At 38.1% G+C, this 24428-nt stretch overlaps 1 protein-coding gene across 4 annotated transcripts in view; it reads right to left on the reverse strand.

The window, feature by feature from the left end:
- The window catches only part of jade2 (jade family PHD finger 2), a 312027-nt gene that overhangs the window by 15508 nt on the left and 272091 nt on the right, over nt 1–24428 (reverse strand). For 3 of the 4 annotated variants that reach the window (XM_041800775.1, XM_041800776.1, XM_041800777.1), the window contains one exon: nt 13941–14072. The exons of the other annotated variant lie outside the window; for it this stretch is intronic. In XM_041800775.1, the coding sequence (XP_041656709.1) occupies nt 13941–14072 (132 nt within the window). The remainder of the gene's footprint in view (nt 1–13940; nt 14073–24428) is intronic. 4 annotated transcript variants of the gene reach the window in all.

Genomic DNA, 24428 nt, shown 5'->3' on the forward strand with positions numbered 1-24428 from the left:
TAATCTGTGCTGAAGTCACTGATGATGTGAGTTACTTTTAGTACTGCAAGATTAACAGGGAAAACATGTTTGATCATTCTCAATTAGTATGACAAACTGACATGATGAAACTTTTATTCTGACATAATGACAATTAGAACTGGTGTAGTAATTCGCCTCTCAGTGTTAAGCTAACTAGCTAGTTATGCTACCTTAAGTACAGTCCAATTGTAAATCAAAACATGCAAATTCACATTTTTTTTCAATTTTTTTTACATTTAATATTCCTTTAGAGAGGATGCAGATTTAATGCTTTTAGTTAGTTTTATTATTGGGTTAGGCTTCAAAAACTAATGAGACATGCATGTTTGTGCTTCATGTTTATATCAGTCACCACAAAAAAGGTGCCAATATGTTTGACTCTCATTCTGCCAGTATCGTATCTAAATCCATCTGATAAAATTTACAATTATTACAATTTACTGACACAGCTGGAGCCCTGTAGTGGTTAATATTCCAACTCCCCTGTCTCAGGATTTAATATCCAAGAAGTTTGAAGTAAAATATTACAGAGTTTGTAGAAAAAAAAACACTTTCCTAACAGCTTAAACATGCTGGAGATACTAACTAATATTTGCCACATCAGAATGGAGCAGTGTTTTTTAAACCAGCTAACATGTCTTAATAAAGGGAAACTGCAGGTTAACTCTAATTCATCAATATGTACTGGCTTTGTTATCTAAGGTAGTGCCATGTGACCTTAGTAGTTTGGTGAACAGCTGTCTTCTTTACCAGTTCACACTAGTCTCACATCAACAAACAGACCCATGAAAGAACAGCAGAATTTGCAGCAGTTAGCACTGATTTGCCAGTAAGTTCAAGGAATCCCTGACAGCAGGACTTTGCCAACACCAGGACTGTGCATGAGAGAGAGGGAGTATGTCTAAAACCCTCACTACAGTCTAAGGATTGTTCTTGGGTGCCAACAGTATGCATGGAAACTAAGAGATAAAACAAAAGAAACAAAAGGAGAGTGGAGGTGGAGGAGGAAGTGCAGCAGGCTGAAAAAAGAGTAAACTTTTGCTAAACCTTGTCTTTGTGTGGTCGCATAGGTTTTCTTATACTTGTAAGCAAAGTCAATAGTGATGTCACAGGCTCTGGTGTGCAGTTTACAGCAAAATAAGAAGATAGTAGTAAATAAAGATGACATCTATAGGGAAAGTTTTATCTGGATTGTGCATGTTTTTTGAGTTTTACAAAGAAATAATTCATTGTTCTACAGTATATCATATTATATTATATTAGTGTTGCATGGTACAGAATTTGTTTCAAGTCACCAGTAAATATTAAACATGTTGAGATACTTAAAAAGATTTACACAGATCCTCCACACGATGGCAGTGTTAGCAAGATAGGCAAACAGTGAAGTAGCGAAGTAGACTGCTATCAGCTCGCTTAGGTCATCCAATCAGCGTGGGCCTCAGCCACTGGGAAGCACCTTTGCATGCACAGGTGAACAGAGTACACTAACTTACCCTTACCTCATCTTCTGATCCCTAGGTATCAAGCATCGAACTTGCATAATTTCAGATTTCAAGTATTGAGTATCCTGAAGTTAAAATTTGGTTTCACAACAACATTACTGTATATCTCTATGTACATGAATATCATGTGTCATTTCTACCCTTTTTAGTTTTAGTCTAGTTTTAGTCAACCAAAACGCAAAACATTTTAGCCTAGTTTTAGTCCATAAAAGTCCTCACATTTTAGTCTTTACTTTTAGTCCAGGCATTTATTTTCTTGCCTAAATCTGGTACCAAATCATCGTCCAGATACAGATGCATTGAATTTTGACAGATTTACCTACAGTGGAGAAATATAACAGATTTTGAATGTCCGACAAAAACTAAATTACATTTTAGTCTAGTTTTAGTCATCACAGATCTATTTTTGTAAGTTTTAGTCTAGTTTTTGTCATGGAAAAAAGGCTGTCGACGACCAGTTTTAGTCGACGAAATTAATGCTGGTCTAAATAAAACACCTGTATTTTGCTTTGGTCAGAATTTAATACTGATCAAGCAGAGGAGGTATCAAACTCTTATCACACAGTGTAAATATCTAAATTTTAATTTTAATACTTTTGTAAGTCTTTTTTGTATTTAATGTTTGATTCCTGTACATTGAGAGCAAAGCTAACTGTAGTCAAATTCCTCCGTTATCTATTATACTCAATGATAAATGTATTCATCTATATTGATAATTATAATAACACGTAGTTGTTAAAATTTTAACAATAACCTCACTCTAGCCTTAAAATGCCAACAAGCACATCTTAGGAACCAGAAAATTTACACATTCTGTGTAATTTTATCTTAAATATGACTGGTTTATAGAAATGGAAGCCATGTTTTTGAGATGGAGAGGAAGTCAGTCATCATGTCAACAAAACTCTGCTCAACAGTTTATCTTTTCTGGTGTTTTCATTTAATCTAATTTCATCTAAAACCCTCAAACACATCTGATTAGATTTGAGCTGAAGTGTGATACAGATCGCAGTCTTCAAGATAAAACTCCCCAGTGTCTAAGAGGAGACATCAGGAACATTTCAAAGCAGCCTCCCTTTTCCAAATAACCAGCGGCATATGGGTGCAGTAATAAACTGAGGGGATAGGGGACAGTAGATCTGAGAAAGAGTTCTGCTACATATCTGTCTTCTTGATCCCTGAACACAAAGAGGAAGACAAAGCCCAGGGAGTCAGGACCAGACCCGACAGAGAACAGATGGCCTGACACACAAAACACACAAACACTGAGACTGTGAGATATGAACACATACGCCTTGAACAAACAAACACACAGATGACACACTGTGACAAGAATGATACATATATAACACTGGCAAAGGAACACATACATGCACATCAACCACAAAAATCTAGACAAATTATACAGCTATACACAAAAACTAACCCCACATGCACAGACGGGCTTGTTTGTCATGGAAACACAATGGGAGTGATGATTTCCCAACAACTTTTCAACATCAAGATGCAGTTCTTATCCCTCATCACTCAAAGACCGAGACAGAGAGAGAGAGAGAGAGAGAGAGAGATGGCACCGAAAGGGCGACTGTGGAGAGAAAATACTGAAAGAGATAAATAAAGAGAGGGAGATAATATCAGTGCAGGAAGCAACTGAGACCCAGCCAAACTCCTCTCCTGTCTTGTGTTATTGTCGCTCTGTTTATTAATCAAATTCAGTTGGACAGGAAAACTGTTGGATCTGTGACCCTCAGCACTGGTTAAATAAGGAAATGAGAAAAAAGTCCTGCGTCATTGCTGACTGTGTGTGGGAGAACAACTCAGCACAGCTCTGCCACTACGTGTCTTTATTTTCCTCCAAGAAACAAATGCACAAATAATGGTGTATAAACTATCAACTGTATATTCTCCTGATCACATTTATAATGGTTTTACCAGATCAGTGCTATACTTATCCAACATATGCATAGTAGAACATGTGCACTCCAAGGAATCCTTCACCAATTAGAATAATCAAATTATTACCCACAGTAAACCAATTCTATCAGGATCATATACAGTAAACTTTGTTGACACAATCACAGTACAAAGGAAGCACTGCATTTAGTTTCTTAAATAAATGTTCCTGTGCCTCCTATTAAAACTAAACCTTATCACTCTCAGTGGAAATTACAACTCTTACACTGAAAACAACCATGATGCTATAAGCAAGACAAATATCTCAGGATCATGGAACACCAAGCCTATGCTGAAGTATACACCAAAAAATAAATAAATAAATAAATAAAACCCCCACAAATTTACATAAAGGAAATCATTGCACATTACAAAAGCCATCAAATTCAACAACACTAGTTCACATTTTTCAACATTTCTTCACAATTACCAACACAATTTAAGCCTAAAGCCCAACAGTTTTCCCTTTCTGTGGGCACAACTTCACTTTAAAACAACACTGCTTCACATTTAACACTATTTCGTATTGAACAACACTGCTTCACATTTACCAACACTGCTTCACATTTAACAACACTGCTTCACATTTAACACTATTTCGTATTGAACAACACTGCTTCACATTTACCAACACTGCTTCAAATTCAACAACACTACTTCACATTAACAACAATGCTTCACATTTAACAACACTGCTTCACATTTAGCACTATTTCGTATTTAACAACACTGCTTCACATTTACCAACACTGCTTCACATTTAACAACACCGCTTCACATTTACCAACACTGCTTCACATTTAACAACACTGCTTCACATTTACCAACACTATTTCACGTTTACCAACACTACTTCACATTTAACAATGCTGCTTCATATTTAAAACACTATTTCACACTATAATGATGCTTCACCTTATGCATCTTCACATTAACCACAGCTTTAAATTTAATATCACTACCTTATGTAATAAACACTTCATAAACACTACCGAACTTTATAAACCAAACCTCCTCACATAACAAACAGCAGTACTTCACTTAATAAATATCAGTACTTCCTGTTAAACACACCTTTTTTCAAAATATCATTTCTGCCCAATTTGGGCCTGTATATGATTGACAAATGAAGAGAGATGGGAAACATTGGACACAGAATGGGGGAGAACATGCATCAAACATGCGTTGAGATCAATTATCAATCCCTCAACCAGTATGTCTAGGACAACAGCCACTGATCATGGGTGCCTGCTCAACCACCTAGCCATACCGGTGCCCATTAAACACAACTTTACCTTATAAAAAGCAACGTTACATCATAAACAACACTACTTCACATCCAAGCACACTAGTTCACAAACTACTTCACACTGAACAACACTCACAGCTGCATTTAACATTATTTCACTTTTAACAGTGCTGTGTGACATTATAACCAACACTTTACACTATGAACATTTCTTTACTTTAAATTTGAAGATCTGAAATGACAAGCCTTTCCATTATAAACTGACACCTGCAGCAGTCACATAGAGAACAACTCCCACAGAAAAAGTCTGTATTTTTGTTCAGTATGGAATAACAGAGAAAGATAAAGTTTATCGGTATATAATTCCAACCCGAATGCTTCAATCCCACAAAAGCAGGAGCCTATTTTGTTATCAGCAGAGCAGCTCTTGGTGTCATCCTTTGATGACAGCATGAAGTCTTTGTTGGGTGATTTTTGTACCTTTCGGCAAAGTTCTGTCACATTCATTTTCTGAGATCACAGAAAGGAACTGTGCTCCTTTTTATGTTGATAAACTGCTGCTGGTGTGTTCTGATTGTGTGCATTCACGCTTATATGTGCTATGTGATGACATGGTGGCACTTGGTGAGAATTCTTGGATATAGACCATAGTTTTCATTCTATAATACCAGGATGGAAGATTTTTAACTTGAGTAACTATGTAATGAGTCAATATAGACCCCTTTACAGTAACACAGAGCTCACTTCAGATGCAGGTGAAATGGGAACACCAATAAAAGCATGGTGGTTCACATCTGCAGCACTGGAAATTAAACAAACAAGTGTTGACAATAAAATTTTTCTCATGTGTTTGGCAATGAAAGCTACAGCAGGACAACAGCTTAGTATTTAGAGTGATACTGGAAGCTGCACAGGACAGAGGCAATCACAAAAAAGTCAACTGCTTAAAGTTGATATTAGCAGCAGGAAAATAGATTAGAATCATCAATCAGCTGAGGTGAGAAAAATCTGAGATGTTATTTTTTTTCATGTTATCAAGCTCTGCCTTTACCCGCTGTTTAGAGAAAAGACAGGTGATTAATGAGAATAGAGTTTGCATTTAAGGATCTAATAAAAGTGATTGGAATCTGGAATTGGTTCCAAATTATGTAATCCATCAGAAGTGTATTCCTCTGGGCTTATCAATTACCTATGTCAATACTGACATACTAAACTCATAGTTTACAATGCAAAACAATTATGCCCATCTTATGCCAATAAAACTTTGTAGGTCTAAACTGATCATACCTTTATAAGGCACTAAAATTAGTTACTATGCCCATCAGATGGGTAGCATACCACGACATATCCGTCAAGGAGGTGAGCTGCTATTATTCAACTTGTCAGCATCTGCTCTCAGATATTAGCCAGTAATATGTACTGTACATGTCCTTGCAGCCCACAGCTTTTACAGAAAGTAACTGCAGGAATATTCAGAACTTATTAGATCCAGGCACCAATAAACAAAGATTATGTAAGGCTACAAATCCACCCACTTGACGTCCTACATATAGAAACTTTCTTTTTCACAGGGAGATGAGCTAGTTTTTAGAGGAGGACTTTGTTTTTCATTTTATTTGCCCACATCAACATACAGAATATACCAAGCAGACTGTTTTCTCCCTTTTGTTTTTAGCAATTTTATCATTTATCTTCTGAAACAATAATTGATCTTTACATACATTTTGATGTTTCTGTGTTGAACTTAAATAGGTGGGAAGGGGATCACACAGGGCACTCACTGAGGGTGAATCAATCAGTACTAAACCAGGTGTGTGTGTCTGTGTGTTAATTAGAACTGTAGTTTGTTGGTTTGGCTTGTTATCATTTGCTTTGGTATTCCCCCTTTTCCCATTAATCACCTGCGATTTAGTGGTTATCCTTCTAGGATAACTTTTAGAAACCCGCTGTCTGCATTTGTGCCCCTCCATCCTGACAGTAGGTTCATCTGGCTCACTATTTCAAGCACTAATGAGGAGTTGACAATTTATAAGCAAATATACTGTATTATTTCACAGGTATCAGTAAAATTATTAGCAACGTCCCTTTAAATTGTAGTCATAAAAAACTGTAGCTTGTATTTACTGTAAAATCACTTTATAAGATGAACTTTATGTACCTTTTTTTCTGTCTAAAAAGTTTGCATCATCTGCATCCTATCTACCAGTGCGACTAATATATAGTGCCTATAGAAAGTATTCACCCCTTGGATGTTTTACCGTTTTGTTGATTTTATAAATCAATCATGGTCAGTAAAATTTGGCTGTTTTGACAAAAAAATACAAAAAAATCTCTTCAATGTCAAAGTGAAACCAGATTTCTACAAAGTAATGTCAATCACATTAAAAAATGTGTTGCAAAATAAGTGACTGCATAAATATTCATCCCCTTTGAATTACCTGACCTAAATCAACAGAAGTTCAGCCAATAGGTGCAAGTAGTCTTACAACTGGTGAAATGGGGATCACCTGAGTGCATCAACATGTCTCAAGTGATTGTAGTATAAAAACACCTGTCCAGTCACTGGGTTATCAGTATTCCTGGCTACCATTACACCATGAAGACAAAGTTATTGAACCGCTAAGTCAATAGGTCAATAGTCAATAATTACCAAAACTAAAACACACCATCCCTACTGTGAAGCATGTTGGTGGCAGCATCATGCTGTGGAGATACTTCTCAGCAGGTGGCTCTGGAAGGTTGTAATGGTAGAGGTTGGAGTAAAATTGCAGTGTCTAGATGTGCAAGCCTGATTGAGATCTAATTTCCCAGACTTGGGGCTGTGATTGCAGTCAAAGGTACATCTACTAATCACTGACTTGACCAGGGTGAATATTTATGCAGTCACTATTTTTATATTACATATTTAGTTAATTGACATTATTTTGCAGAAATCTTTTTTCACTTTGACATTAAAGGGTTTTTTTGTCCAAAAGCCAAATTATACTGACTAGGATTGATTTATAACGTTAATAAAAGGGTTAAAACATCCAAGAGGGTGAATACTTTTTACAGGCACTGTACCTCCATAAAAGGCTGACACACACTATGATGACCATAAGTGCAGCTTCCATTATAACATCTCGTGTGCTACCTGATGTGGTTGAAAATTTGCCTGCTTTCATGAAACACTGACTTCATTGAAAAGCTGCCTTAATCAGAAACAACAAGGGACCAGATGAGGTGGGAAGAGCAGCTCATAGGCTGCAACTCTGTCACAGAAACTGAAAGTTGTAGACTTGGCAACACAAAATGTCACACAGGAAGACAATTTAAACCTTTTCTCCCTCTGGTAGATGCCCAAAAGTTATGTACCAGTGCAACCCATAATCCCAAATTTATATTTAATGTTGTCATTCCAAAGCATTACTCCTATTACTTGATCTTTGAGCTTTCAACCACTTAACTTTTGCACATTTCATTTTTTAAAGATAAGATATGAATGGTTGTGTCATATTACTGGGAGACTTCACCAAAGTAATTGTGAGCTGTAACCTGAATGAGAGGAAACACTGGATTTGATCGTGACAGTGCGCCCTGGTTCTGCCATGACCATCAGCACCAGATCTCATCAAACTGTCGCAGCTCTGCTCTCCTATGAAGCAGCTGCATGTGAGAAAAAAATACCAAGGATGTTTTCAGGATGTCAGGAGCTCTCCAGCAGCTGCCAACACTCAAAACAAGCTCATCTAACTGCCATGAAAACACATGGACTGAAGCACAGAGGATAATTGTCATTTTTTGAAGAGAGAATTACACTAAAAAAATAAAACATTGGTTGAACTTTAAAAAAAATGAAGTAATCAATCACACAAAACATTTTTAATGCATCAGTTAATTTTTTTTTAAATCAGATAAATCTATATTTTTTGACGTCATAAAAACTATGTTTGAAGGTTGAGCAAACCTAATTATTTTAAATTGTCCTAAACTAAAAATAAATGTTTCATTAATCATCCAATATAAATATTCCACTAATTCGAACTTAAAATGTTTAAAGTTCATTTTATAAAGTTTGGAGAAATGTAATTTTTTTAGGCTGTGGGGGCTGGAGCCTATCCCAGCCAATTTAGAGTCACCATTTAACATAATGAGCGTTTTTTTGGAGGTTGGAGGAGGCCGGAGTGAACCCACGCGTGCACATGCAAACTCCACACAGAAAGGCCCTGACCAGGAAGCGAAACAGCAACCTTCTTGCTGTGAGGCAACAGCACTAACCCCTGCGACACCGTGCCTCCCACAAGTCTTGAAAGTCAACTCAACACATTTTTCCTGAAAACTCTTGCTACTTTGGCCCGATGAGAGAGCAGAAATGTATTAAAGGGGACATATTTTACCCTTTAAGACAAGTTAATATTGGTCTCAGAAGTCCCCAAAACATGCATGTGAAGTTGATTGCTGAAAAAACAGCAGTATAGGATTCTTGCAGGAAATAGATGTCGCTGTCCTGATGTTTCAGGGACTCCTATCCAAAGTTTGGGACCTGACTGGGATATGAACCATCAATCTCCTCTTCTTGAACCACAATCTGAGCTGGCAGCTGAGAGGAGGATCAAGAGACGAAAGTGGAATTTTCTTCCAAATGGGGAGGGTCAACCAAACCTGGGGGCGGGGCTAACTCCCCACATGACATCATAAGGGGAAAATCTGAGAACAGCTTGTTTCAGCACACATTTTCTGAAAGGTGGAGAAAGAGAGGGTGGAATGGGATGGATTTTTCTGGTATTTGAGGGGATTGTGGACCAGCTGGGGCACATATTTTTGTTAGAAAAACCTGAAAAAAGGGATTTTTGCATGATATGCTCTCTTCAAAATACTGCAGAGAAATTGAAACCATGTAAGAACAAGAACATATCAGAAAACGAGAAGTTGACAGTCTCTGAACTTGGGCTGTCATATTTGTAACCTCCTGAAATAAACCTCAGCAATAAGTGCAATCTCTTAGAGGGAGCCATGAAGGCTAAGGATAAATTATATTTGGATTAATTCAACTGCACACAAAGCTTATGTTTTTCCTTTTGGTTATCAACTTGACGCTTTCTTCTCAGTCTAAGTCGGTTTGCTGGATGCCTTTGCTTGAGTGTAGAGGGAGAGCCACTCAGAAAGTGACGGCCGCTGTTGCATCAAGTGTTTTTTGAATCCACTCAGGACCTACGGGATGTTGTTACGAATGAGCATGCACACAGCACACTTAATGCAATAAAAATACATTGATCCAATGACAGAATTTAATTTGGTGTCCAGCTGCCAGTTTAAATTAAAAAAATATAGGTTCAACCATTAAGATAATTTAGAAGATTTAGATTCAATGAACAAATCAATAATTTTAGGCTGTTATAAAACGAAAAATCACATCAATCCAACAACAGCATTGTTGTACTTTTTTCAGTGTAGTCAACACATTTGTACCATCACTACATCAGTCTTGGTTCTTTCAATAATATCAACTACCCATTGACTTTTACTCTTCTAAGTGGAAAACAAAGCATTAAACCGCTCTCATTGCCTAGTTGTAGTGAGATGAAAGCTTTACAGTGTATTTGACTTACAATCAAAAAGATAGACTGTGTTGTGTACAACTTCACAACTGCTGATTTTTTCCACCTGAGTTGCCAGTTTGTTTGTCATTGTTTTACAGTCTCATCTAAATCCTTTTAAAGGTCACATATTATGCAAAATACACCTTTTCAGGCTTTTCTAGCAAAAATTTGTGCCCCTGGCCTGTCCACAATCCCACCAAGAACCAGAAATCCCCCCCTTTCTCCACCTTTCAGAAAGGTTGGCCATCCCCACTTGGAAGAAAGTTCTGCCTCCCTGTCCTGAGCCTGATCAAGACAGCCACATCCATTTCCTGAAAGGGGCGGACCCAGGGGCAGAGCCAGACAGCTCATTAAAATTTAAAGCCACAGACACAGAAACAGCTCGTTCTGAGCAGGACTGAAACAGAGGGCTTTTTAGATATGCAAAAATCCAATACTGGAGTGTTTTCTAGCAACCACCTTCATAGACATGTTTAGGGACCCCTGAGACCAATATAAACTTGTCTTAAAAGGGTAAACTATGTGACCTTTAAACTGTCAATGTTACAGGCAAATTTATAATTGTGTATATTCTGCATACTACGTTTCCACTTTGAATATGAATTAGACAGTCATAGCTGAAATCATCAACGGTGGGAAATGGGTCACCTTCAAACATGTCAGACAATCACTATCACTCATCATATTATTATACTGTCTGCCATTTAGAAATGGCAGACAGTATCTCTCTCCTAATCACCTATTTACAACTTAATAACAGTTTCAGAGCTTCTTTCTCTCTCTAATGTCCCTGGTTGTGTTATCTACCTCATATAACCTCCATCCCTGCCTTAACTCATATCAAATTTGACTTGATATCCTTTTCTGTTTCCTTTTTGATTGTCAGCAAATTGTACAAAAACAACTTTGAGAAATTAATTAATTTAAAGCTGAATTAATGGCAGAGGCAAATGATTAAAAACATGGATACTGTATGTTTAGATGCTTACATTATTATCTGATACGTCCAAGTAAAGCACAATATGAGAACCAGCCCTATCTAAAAAAAAAAATGTCCACACAGTTAAGTGTGTTTACATCTTGCATGTAAGGCACAGATTGTCCTGCTGAATGCCTTTTTTAAAATTGGGCCAAACAGAGGGCAAGGATTGTTTGGCGCTTAAGCTTGACTGTGGAAATGACATCCCAAAATGTGTACAGAAAAGATAAGTGAGCTTTCACTCAGACTCACCCTCGACAATATTCAGCCCAGCATGAAACACTGAAGCGCTATTATTACCATACACACAAGCTTAATCAACTGCAGCACAGTCCTACTGAAATCTTATTAAAATCAGAGATATGCCTGATGATTAAAGTCATTACAGACTGTTTTGTTAATGTTTTATAAGCTGCTCTTTCTAAAGTAAATGAAAAGTCAGGCAATTTCGAAAAATGAGGATTGAGGTGTTTTTTTTTCGCAAAAAATAACAATTAAAACTATTAGCTTATAATAAAGTAAAAGAGGCTTTTATGGCATGTCTAGGTGGTGCACCTTCATATGTGTAACGTTTCTTTGCATTTACTCCAAGCAGGAACTTTTCCATTGTAATACACACATGCTGACGTTTTCCAGCAAGGTTATAAACATAACCAAAGTAAGCTAATCTAGATCTAACAATCATCTATCCTGTAAGACAAAGCAGTATAACAGGATGTTTTATTTGAAATCTGGAGTCTTGATTGGTATCTTATTTAAATAACCAAATAAATTTTACTTACATATCCATGAATTCTAAGGTTTTTTATTTTTTTGGCCAACTTTTCATTTATAACATGTCTATACTGTAATCCTCTTAAAACTAAAATTGACTGAATCCTACCTGCCTACTCTCATGGCTGTACTTCTTAGTGGTGATGGCCCTTTCTCACTCAGTCAGCAGCAGACTGGCTGAGGGGCTGCGGCTGCTGCAGAGGCCATGTTCTTGTTGTAACATGGCTACTCAATGAGCTTATCTGTACACTTGTAAGTTGTTGTATAGGCCATAACTCCATACAGCTTATTGTTGTGATTCATAAACCTGGACAGTGGTTTACATGCTTTATGTTGTGTTTTGTGTGGGATATCTGGTACTGATAGCTTATCTGTGTCATCTCCACCTAGTGTGTTTACACTGAGCTGGGAACAAAATTAATTTACACATTAGGCTGTGTAAGCTTCTTAAACTTTTCAGTCTAACTTTTCTGCCAACTTTACTCCAGCTATTATCCATCTTTTTCTGTTGATTATCACCTTGACTGTCTTGGGTTAGAGTGATCTACGAGGTACACGGACGGCCCTCCTCGCCTGACCAAGTGCAGAGAGTCAGAGAAAGAGAGAGTTTTCAAACAATAAATGCTTGTGTCTATCCCTTGTGAGTGCAGCCTGTTTAATACCACTGTGCACCAGCCCTCCAGGCCCTAAAACCAGCCCGGCCCACCAGGAATTCTCCTGGTTCCCTGGATAAGCCTGCTGTTTCACATATAAGTGTTTGCTAGCTGCTTGTTAACTGCATTGCAAGGTCAAAATGAAAAGTGTCCATGGTAATTAGCTAAAAAGAAACATATTGTTGTCTACCATAGTGAAGATGGACATGCTCCCACTAAAAATGAGCTCAGTAGAGCCAACTTTACCACAACATCTATATATTTTGAAATAGTGGATTTTCTTTTGTTTTTGCTGTAAGCTGTAATCATCAATATTTTAACAAAAATCTTGTATTTTTCCCACTATGTGTGAAATAACTTGAATATATGTAAGTTGAATTTTTTAATTGAGTTACAGGGAGGAAATCCTCTTTTTCACAATATTCTGTTTTTGTTTTAGATGCGTCTGGAAGTGTGCTGACTGACTATCAGCATCCCTGCAATGATATTACAAAGGTTTCATTATTTATTTATTTATATGTTCACATGTGTCATTGTTGGTCAAACTCAGGAGACTCACACCTCTTGTATAGTCAACTTGGGACCAAATAAAGGAACAAGCTCTAAACTTCTGTGTAGCTGGATGGTTTATTGGATAGTGAGAACTCTGTTGCACTTTTCTAAACCTGTTTGTTACTCATGTTGTAAATCTTTTGAAAATGTGTTGCAGTTTCATACATTTAAACAAGGTATTTTTCTTTTTACAGCTGTGAGGTCTGCAACTCTGTCTTTGTGAGTGAGGTAGCGCTGTCGACAGATTGATGAGCAGATCAAAGCTTCAGGTCGTGGCTCAGTCGACTCCTATTAAAGATTTTACCATCACACTGACACTTGATCTACACTGGGCAGCACACATAAAATGTCTGACAGCACCGATGATGGAGGTATGGAGTCTAAAAATAAAAGAATGGTAATACTGCAACATGGAGGGGATGTTGACCAGCACTCGATGACATCAATAATTTTTTGAAAACACACATAGGAAAGTCTATCAGATCAAAATGAAACGGTATTATCCTGAGAGTTTATCATCTTTGATGCTTTTTCACACAATTTATATATTTGTTTTGACCAAGCACTTGCCTGAATAAATATTTGATGCATTGAATATTCAGTAAGGTGCAACTGACCAGCTTGGAAACACAACATGGATCTACCCAAACACACACAACACAAACACACATGATGTACCTAGCTCTTTTAGCAGGGAACCGTTCTCTGCCTTCAGCCTCTCCTTTTTCTTCTCAGGACTACTCTTCCTCCTCTCCTTCCCTTTCTCCTTTACTCCATTCTGCTTCCTCTTTTCTCCCTTCTGGCTTTTCTCTGCAGGGAGACACAGAAGGGATTTGATGGATTTAGTTTCAGTTTAAATTCGATTTTTCAGTGGAAAATGTAACTTAGTCTTGGCAACTTCTAGTTTTAGGTGAAGCAAGAAGGAGGTAAGAGATAGAAAATGTTTTGGAAAGTGTTTCTAAGTATTATCAGACATTTAAGGAACATCGTTAGTAAGATCTGAGGATTCCATGGGGGGAATAAAGGTTAAGTAAAGTGGAAAAAAGTGGAGAAAAGAGAATTTAAGGCATTAAAAAGTCAACTTTCCAGACATCATTGATGTGTTTCAGCACACTGGAACTTACTCTTCACACTTTTAAGCAAAAGTGCACAGAGAGCTTTTTACAGACATCTTTAAAATGTTACAGCACATAGCCTATCCTGGAGAGCACTCAGCTAAAGTTAATGGAAGGTGCCACTGGCCAAATGTGACTCACCTACAAATGAGGTTTGGTGATAGAGCCATAGTTCATCTTCAGTGGCACATTTATCCTCCTGCTCAGCTCAGATAAAACCTAAATGCCTGGGATGCATGTTAATGCTTGTTGTAAAGGCTGTTTAGTATTCAAGTAAAAAGTTGAAGGGGTAGGCTGTAAGATCCAAGAAGACTCATTTTTTTCTTGATGAGGCAGACCTCAGTTAACCTCTGAGGTCCAATAAAAAATACGGAGGCTTGACACGGGTTTCCTGCATATCTGAGAGTAGGGAAGAGCTGTGTCACATCCCTTCTATCTTTCAAAGCAAAAGTCATATAATTGATGAAAAATACCACAGCTACATCACTGTGTTAGTCTTCAGGTGTATCCACATGCTGACAAACACACAGTGTATGACATGTAGCAGAGCCCTGCAGAGCGGCTCCCTGCTGATAGCTGTCCTCTCACTCCAGGAGACCTCGCTCTCTCCCTCCAGCTGAGAGAGGCAGGTAACACAACAAACTCTGATACATACACGTGATCAAAGTGGAAATGAAAACACCTTAGTATTGTGTCATATACTGTAGAAAATCACAGCAGCTTAAAATCCAAAAATTAAACCCCCATCAATGTAAATGTCATTGAGGTAGACATTCTGAAAGGCCTATAATACTACACTGTAAAAAAGTAACATCAATTTTACTCAGAAAAACTGTGTTAAGCTAACTCAGTTTTTTGTTACTGGCAAAAAAAGGTGGTTGAAAAAAAAATAAGTTGTGTTTACTTAAAAACCCCAAAAGAGCTATTTACACTCTATTTTTCTGACTTGATAGAACTCATTTTTAGTTTTAAATTACGAGCACTCAAACAGTGTAAGTACTTCTTGCCATTATACTCAAATTATTTGACAATCATCCCTCAATCTGCATAGTTTTCCCAGAATCCCTTTGGCCTTTGGCAACATGAGTGAAGTTACAGACTCAGTTAAAGAGGTCCCGCCTATGGAGAACAAAAAGTTGATTGGATGGCATGCTGAACTTAATGAGACATCAGCTACTGGTTAGGTGGGTCACTAACAGCCATTGTTGCATATGGTTGCTTAAGTTAGCTGACCAAATAAACTTATTTTGACTGACCGCCGGGGTCAGCCCTACATATGGGTCTGTAACTTGGATACAACTCCTGTATAGTATCAGTTTTACCAGAACTTGACCACATTTCTGCATGAAATAAATAATAAAAACAACACTAAAATCCTTTAATGATGGGAAAGATGTTTTTGCTCTTCTGCCAGCCTGCTGGCATGAGTTTGTGAGAGTAACGGGGGGCAAAGGTTAGTTGTTGTGTGAGTGGTTGTATACAATGGCTGCTAGTGGAGGGATGAGCTCGGACTTAGCCACAGTGGCAGATTTATCAGAACTGGGCAACATTTCTTTATAAAAACAAGGGCAGAACAACTGAAAGCATTTCATAATGGAGGAGAAGTTTGCTTTTCTCCCAGTCTGCTTCAACATGAATTTGCAGTTGTTTCGGTTGGGGTTGGGACGGCTGCTTCTGCATTAGCTTTTAGCTCGGATGTAGCTGTAGGAAAGCGGCAGTTCAAACTGAACTGCTGCTTTTTTACAGCAGCAGCAGCGGTAACCTGTCAGCTCATTAGAAACGCATGCAATGTCATTTTGTCTTGTCACTCTGATTGGCCTGTCATAAATATGAGATGGAACGTTCCTCCAATCACCTTCCAAGAATTTTTTTAAAAGTCCTGCCCTTCCCACATGCTTTTATGGGAGCTTTCCCAGATGAATGTGAAATATATTCGTGCCATGGATATTTGAAACAGTCGATCTGGTGTTTCAGGTTAGAGCTATCCCTCTCCTCTGTCTGACATTTTAACAGGCATCACAGATAGTTGCGGCCAGCCATATACTAGGTTTTAACCTAGGCTTGTTTTCAGTGAGTACTGCTTAGTAATTCAGTAATTTGTTACCTATAAGGCAAGTGATGTTATTTGATACAACATACTGTTGATGAATACTGTCCGACATGCAGGGTGAGATGTCCATCTCTACTGTCAGTAAAGAAAACACTGGGAAACACTGCTATTTAACTCCTGTATGTTTTAAATGATTTTTAAGCCTATATATGGTAACAAAATAAAGAAAACTAAGATGATAAGAATGTCATTTTATGCCGTTATGGTCTACTATTTAACACAGTAAAAAGCAGTCAGATTATTTCGAGGTCTTGCTTAAAAACATTTGTCAGTGGTTCATTGGTTGTCAGAATAGTTACAAATTTGTTTTTCATTGGACCAATCTTTTGAAAGACTCCTCATATCACCATCATTAACATTTATAACGATCTACTGAAAAGAAAGAAACTCTTATTCAAAGCTCTGAATTTAACAGAAACAAACCTAACAGTAACACACCCGGCTGCACAGAGACACACACAGCATGTAAGGAAATGCTGCAGTCACACTCTGCTGACTCTCACATACACAGCACAGAGACAATCTCTCTCCGTCTTTCATTCTGTGACATGGGAAGCCCTTATTGTTGGGATGTCTTGTTGTTACAGGCTCCTGCTGTTTACACAAACACACAGTCCCGACTGCACGGCTCACTAACTCTCCTGCTGCTGTGCATCATGTTTGTATACTATGTGCGCATCTCTGGTTGTGTGCGGACATGTGCTGGTACAGCAGGTGGCAGCTGCAGGTTCATTAAAGATATACTGGGGTTTAGAAAGCTGCTTTTATTTGTTCATGTGTGGCTCAGCAGTCACAGTAGGGGAAATGATGTGACATCTAAAGCTGGTTTAACTGTAAGTCAGACGAGAAAACTTAAAACAGTGGGCTCAGGGTTCAGTAGCATCAAAATGTATAAAAAATACATTGGAACATTAAACTGTGTAGCATAACCATGACAAAAAAGTTCACAGTACTGCATCCTTTCGAGTCATCAAGTAAGACTGCCTGCAGAATGTTTGCACACTAAACAATGGGTTTTACTGGTATTTGTCTTGGACAAATGAAAAATTTAACTGGAAGCTGGCACAAGAGAAAGGCTCTGAACATTCAGTGAGCTTTGGGCTAAATGCAAACATTTCTTGGTTACGTGTGTGTGCATGCCACTATCAGCTATAGGCATTTAACCTCAGCTGAAGTAGCGCCGTTTTTAATAATGCAGCAGAGTTGGGATATCAATGTTTCATGCACAAGCCTTTGTATATCGACCTTAGGCCTGTGTGATTAACACACTATTCCACATAATGAAAGGTTAGTGTCTTTTTAGGCTTTTATAAACACATGAAGGATTGCAGGCCATATCTCCAGCTTATGTCCCAGAATATGGAAACAAAGTTTTCTTTATGTTGTAACAACGGATCTTGAATATTTTTAATAAGTTGATGGTCATTCACTATTTTAGTGTGCAGAACTGTGTATGGATTTAAGTATGCTCCTTTTAGGAGACTCCAAAAGTAGTTTATGCTAAATGCAACATAGATTGATGAAAGGTGCATCCAAGCTCATTAATTATTACACCTGTAATTTTTGTTTTTTTTTTCTTCTCATTTGTGTATCTTTGTTTCTGTTTGTCTGTTTGTTTTGTGTCTGTTTTTATTTTCTGTATCACACATTGAGTTTACATTTTTATGAAATGTGCTACATGAACAAAAGTGAATTGAACCAAATACACTGAATTAAAAAATCAAGTTTTGTGAAGCTTTTTTCTCATGTTAAAAATATGTTGTTTTGATTGTTTTCTAATTTCCTTATTCTTTTTGGTAAGGCGGCACTAGTGCTGGTCACTGGCCAAACAAATTCTGCATTTTTCTGCACGTTTGTGTGGAGTTGTTAATGTGTTTCTAAGTTCTTTGGGGCAAGGGTTCCCAAACTTTTCAGCCAATGACCCCAAAAATAACAGACCCCCAACGTTCCTGGAGGTGGTTAAAGTGAAAGATGTTGCACACCGCATCATGCACACATTCACATTTAAGGGAATTTTTGTACATTTACTTACATTTAAGCAAGGTTACTGTAGTTTACTAAACCTTACTGACAAACTAAACTAAACTATATTTTAACTGTTAACTATTTTATCCTTGCATGTAAGTACAAACAACTCACTAAATAACTGTGGTTTTATCTAAACTGTACTTATTTGAGAATGTGTTTTTCAATTGTGGATAAAATATACCACTTTAAAACATGACACATTTTTCTAGTTTATTTGGAAAGCATCCCGCGACCCCTCTTCAGTGTCTCATGACCCCCCTGGGGGTCCCGACCCCCACTTTGGGAACCCCAGCTTTACAGTGTAACCATAGTAACTGTTTTAACTCTGGTTTATTATTCACTGATTGAATCCATTCTCACATTTAACATCTAATTTTGGTCCAACTCCCTTACCATCAAATAAAACAAAACTGTCCCGCATAGGCCAGCAAAATCCCCACTTTAACTCAAACTCCCCTCTCTGAACTGTACAATCATGTTGTGATCAGGAAAGCCGTCCTGATTACAGACGACCCCCTGTAACCCCTCACCAAAACATCCCTTCCAGTTACTGCTGTTGAGCTGATGATTCAAACTCTCTAGCTTGGAAAATATCTTCAAAAAAACTTTTTTCCCTATGCCAGCCTGGACAATCTAAAATACACGACACAGCACTTTCTTTGCTTTTATACCCTCCCCTTTTTTATCCCTGTACTTTGGGTTTCAATGTGTTCTTAAATGGGTTCTAGTGCAAGATTTTCTATGTTGTTCGAGCCTTTTTAAAGAATTTTTGTCACTTCTTGGACAGAGAATGAAGTTGATCTATCTGGACAATTTCTGAAAATGTAGACAATCACTGTGTTTTTCCTATGACAAACACGTTTAATGTGTGAGTGTTAATCCAACAGGGTAAATCAATCAATCAATAAATAAATCTTTATTTGTACAGTGCCAATTTATATCCAATGATACTCTACAAGATGGCATGTCTAGACAGTCCTCTTTGTTCTATAAGACCCAACATGAATGTGCCACAAGCACAGCACTAAGCAGCATTTTGTAAATTTACTGTTTTCTTTTTTTTACGTGTTTTTTTATTTTTCGTTAATGGTTACATCGAATATATAGGCAGTCTATTCAGTAGACATTTCAGTGTCTGAGAAGTGTAAGCTGAAAAGTCAGGGGTTCATTAAAGTCTGAAGGATTCTTCTTTGTGAATCATATGAGTCTGCATCAAAGCTCAGTACAATTAAAAGTTCCTGAATCCTATAGATTACACCCACTGACAGACAGAGCTCTGCAGCTAGAATGGCTAATGTATAGAGTTATGAGTGTTAAAAAAAGAAATCACAAAACAAAAGAGCCTTATTTTGGTAGTGTTGCTGTCCAGCAGCTGATGTTATGGATTCTTCTGATACTGTGTGTGTGCGTTGGTCAGTAGAGAACATGAGCTCACAGTGTGTGTGGCTGTCATAGCCAGCAGTAGGCTGTCCTCATGCTTGCTTTAGCATGGAGGAGCAGGACATGCACGAATGAAGCTGAGAGAGACCAGAGAGAGATTTCACAGTGGGACGATTGTGTGTGTGTCAGGAGCGAGCAGAAGAGTGTAGACTGTGACACTTCAGTTCAGAAGGATTTCAGTACTTAAAGTTGACAGGAGTAAGAGAACATGTGTTTCTACTGCTGCTTTATGGAAGCCTTGAAAAGGAAAGTCATGTTTTAAAGGAGTCAGACAACTTTAAAGCTTAACCTCCAACTTCTCAGCTAAATTGTTAAGTGAAGATGAAGAATAAATGGAGTGGAGACATAACAGAAATGTCTTTGTGTAAAAGGTTATGTGGATTGTTAAGGGTAGCAGTTTGTTAAAGTTCTGAGTGTGATGAATGCATTAGACACTGACTTGGCTGCAGCCCAGGTGACATTAGAGCAGAAAGAACAGTGAAGTGCATTAATGCGGACTCTTCAGTGAGCTCTCCAAGTTTTACCATTTGAACAAGAATGAGGGATTTCAAACTGAATTCACCCAAATTTGAGCCAGCTCACTGGGCTTCTCTGAGAAGTCAGAAATTAATCAAGCATAACATTCAACCACTAAAACTAATTTTTCTCTTCAGGAATGCAAGTAAATAACTATAATTTGACATATTACTCAAGAAATATTAATGTGCTTTACTATTTTTTCAGGTTTTTTGTAAATCAGTAATTTGAAAATTCATAGATAACAATAAAAATGATATTTTAGCATTACAAATATCATTTGGGTTAAAGAGCTTCTACATATTGGTGTATTAACCATTGCAGAAACATAAAAAATGATTTTGGTAATTACTAATGCTGTTAATTTAGGGCAGCTGTGGCATTAACCTTACTTTGGTTAGGGTTAGGGTGATATGATAAATTTGTTAAGCACTGTATATATATGAACATTTTACTGATTTTCCAATCATCAAAAATCTTTTTAAGACTGACAAAGAAAGATACTTATATGTATACAGGTTAAAGTCATTGACACCATCAAAAATGCCTTATTTTGAAATTGAGATGAAGCTGGCGGACGTCCTGTTGGGATTTGGGCATGGGCCCAGGAGACTTTTTGTAGGTCTGATGATGATCCATATGCTGACCAAAAATTAAAAGCCTTGGCTGAATGGTGTGCAGAGGCTGAATGTTAAAAGGTTAAAATGAGAAATCAGTGGAGGAAATGTTAAATTGGCAGAAGGGGAAGCTGAGAAAAAGTCATGATATTAATGCATGAATGTATTCAGGATCAGTGTGGTATCATGTCTGTGAAGTTCGATGTTGATGGACATAAGCACTGTTGAGCTATACAAAATTACTGCACAGAAATCACAACAAAAGAGTTGTAATAAATAGTCCAATTTTGGGCCCCAGTCATGGCGAACACTCAACGTTTTGATAACTTTTGAGCTCCATGTTGTCTAGAAAGACCATTAAATTCGAAGTAAATCAGATAAAACCCCTCAGACGAGTTAGTTACAATGTGTGCAACCTGTCCATTGATGAAACAGCCAAAATTTGACAAATATTTGTTTATACTGCGCTTCCTGAACATTTTAGATGATGTCCCAAGAGAGTTTTTTATTCCCATCTTGTTATGATACATACACTATGATGCAAAAAATTCACTCACCCATCCAAATAATTGAAATCAGGTGTTCCAATCACTTCCATGGCCACAGGTGTATAAAATCAAGCACCTAGGCATGCAGACTGTTTCTAAAAACATTTGTGAAAGAATGGGTCGCCCTCAGGAGCTCAATGAATTCCAGTGTGGTACTGTGATAGGATGCCACCTGTACAACAAGTCCAGTCGTGAAATTTCTTCTCTCCTAAATATTCCACAGTCAACTGTCAGTGGTATTATAACAAAGTGTAAGCGATTGAGAATCACAGAAACTCAGCCACCAAGTGGTAGGCCACGCTAAATGACGGAGCAGGGTCAGCAGATGCTAAGGCGCATAGTGCGCAGAGGTCGCCAACCTCCAAACTTCATGTGGCCTTCAGATTAGCTCAAGAACAGTGTGTAGAGAGCTTTATGAAATGGGTTTCCATGGCCGAGCAGCTGCATCCAAGCCATACATCACCAAGTGCAATGCAAAGTGTCGGATGCAGTGGTGTAAAGCACGGCGCCACTGGACTCTAGAGCAGTGGAGACACGTTCTCTGGAGTGAGAAATCGCGCTTCTCCATCTGGCAATCTGATGGATGAGTCTGGGTTTTGTGGTACTTGTCTGACTTCACTGTGCCAAGTGTAAAGTTTGGTGGAGGGGGGATTATGGTGTGGGGTTGTTTTTTAGGAGTTGGGCTTGACCCCTTAGTTCCACTGAAAGGAACTCTGAATTCTTCAGCATACCAAGAGATTTTGGACAATTCCATGCTCACAACTTTGTGGGAACAGTTTGGGGATGGCCCTTTCCTGTTCCAACATGACTGTGCACCAGTGCACAAAGCAAGGTCCATAAAGACATGGATGAGAGAGTTTGGTGTGGAAAAACTTGGCTGGCCTGCACAGAGTCCTGACCTCAACCGGATAGAACACCTTTGGGATGAATTAGAGCAGAGACTGAGAGCCAGGCCTTCTCTTCCAACATCAGTGTGTGACCTCACAAATGCGCTTCTGGAAGAATGGTCAAAAATTCCCATAAACACACTCCTAAACCTTGTGGAAAGCCTTCACAGAAGAGCTGAAGCTGTTATAACTGCAGAGGGTGGACCGATGTCATATTAAACCCTATGGATTAAGAATGGGATGTCACTTAAGTTCATGTGCGAGTCAAGGCAGGTGAGCGAATACTTTTGGCAATATCGTGTATGTGTACCTATTTTCATGCCTGTAGCTCTTACTCAGTCCCCTATCTCATGTCCGGGGCCACTGTGAGGCCCCGTCTGCCAAAACACAATTTTTTTTAAAAAGTTTGGTGAGTGTTTAAGCAGCTTAAAGGCCCCAAACTAGTGATTCTTCTGACAGAATAATAATAATACTAACGGCTACTGAAACAGTAGGGTCCTCACTCCAAAGTTGATATTCAGTCCCTAAAAATAACATTAAGACAGAGAAGAAGACAAACAGTACATTAAGACAGTTTTCAGAATAGGCACTATGCCAACAGCAAGAACTTTAATATGGAAATAAAGGCTTTAGTATGTTTCAAAATGTTGCCTGTATACAGCAAAATGTCTCTTTCAGTTCAGTCTTTCCAAGTTTATCTGTTTAGGCGCCATCCAGGTGAGTCTGCTCATTTGACAGTCACTGACATTTGTGTTGGTAAACGCTCCTTTCAGTTTTTTCCCTAGTATGTACAAGTCTGTTTGCATTGATAGTATTTTTGCAAGATGTGCAAATGGTGCAAGAAAGCTGCCTAAATATGATCAGAAGTATAACATATGCAAAAATGAAGGCAGATTTACATGAGATAGATAAGATCATTAAAGATAGTTCATTAGTGCCAGTTCCTTCTTACATTATTGAGTTACAGTAATAGATTAGTTACTTACAGCCTCTGATTAGGGTACAAAGATCAGTTAGTGCAAATATGTATATGAGGTGAGGCATTTCACTGCAGTAACCTTTACACAGTATTTGAGATACAGTGCAGCAGTAAGACACAGTGCAGGATATTTATCATTACCAGGGCTAAGGTGCTTGTTGAATGAAAGAGCTATTTTCTGGCATCTGTGACTGTTGAGAGTTGATCAGAGTAACTTTGTGTTATTGCAATAAATACCATACCGTGGCCTTGTTACAAAGGTATTGTGTTAACTGAAATGCATATGTAGCTAACTCTGGTACTTCCACCATCCACTATTATGGTTGAGATCATGTCTGCAAGTGGTCAACAGACATTATTAAATAAGGGGATATTTCAGGATTTTTGAAGTTGGGTTGTATGAGATACTTGACTATAGTAGTAACATTAGCCACCACTGATTTCTGTGAAAGTTGCTCTGGTGGTTATTATGAGCTCAGAGAGATCTGGGATCGTTTATCTGCATAGTTTAATGAGTTTTATGTAAAACTAGGCCAATAAAATATGTTGGCTTCATTTTGAAGTTTTGAACAGGAGAGATCCGAGCATGGGTTCGCATTTTCTACACCTAAACTCGGTAACTCTGGATCTACTGCTCAAAACTTTCAAATGAAGTTTCTCTGCTCTCTGTTTCAGCCCGCTGACTCTCCATCTGTACACGTTTTTCTTCCGTGTACTCTGGTTCATACATATATCCTCTCGTATTCACAGTAAACGGCACATCATCATCACTCGAGTCGAAATCACTCATACTATCTTTGTTTTAGCTTGGTGTGGTGTTATTATCCTGGTACAAGCCCACAGACCCACACGGCTGATATCAGAGGATATCAGTGCACGGCAGAAGGAGACAAAATGGCGAAAGCTGTATCGTTAATTAGTGGCTG

The sequence above is a fragment of the Cheilinus undulatus genome, linkage group 12 (assembly GCF_018320785.1).
Source record: "Cheilinus undulatus linkage group 12, ASM1832078v1, whole genome shotgun sequence".
Lineage (NCBI taxonomy): Eukaryota > Metazoa > Chordata > Actinopteri > Labriformes > Labridae > Cheilinus > Cheilinus undulatus.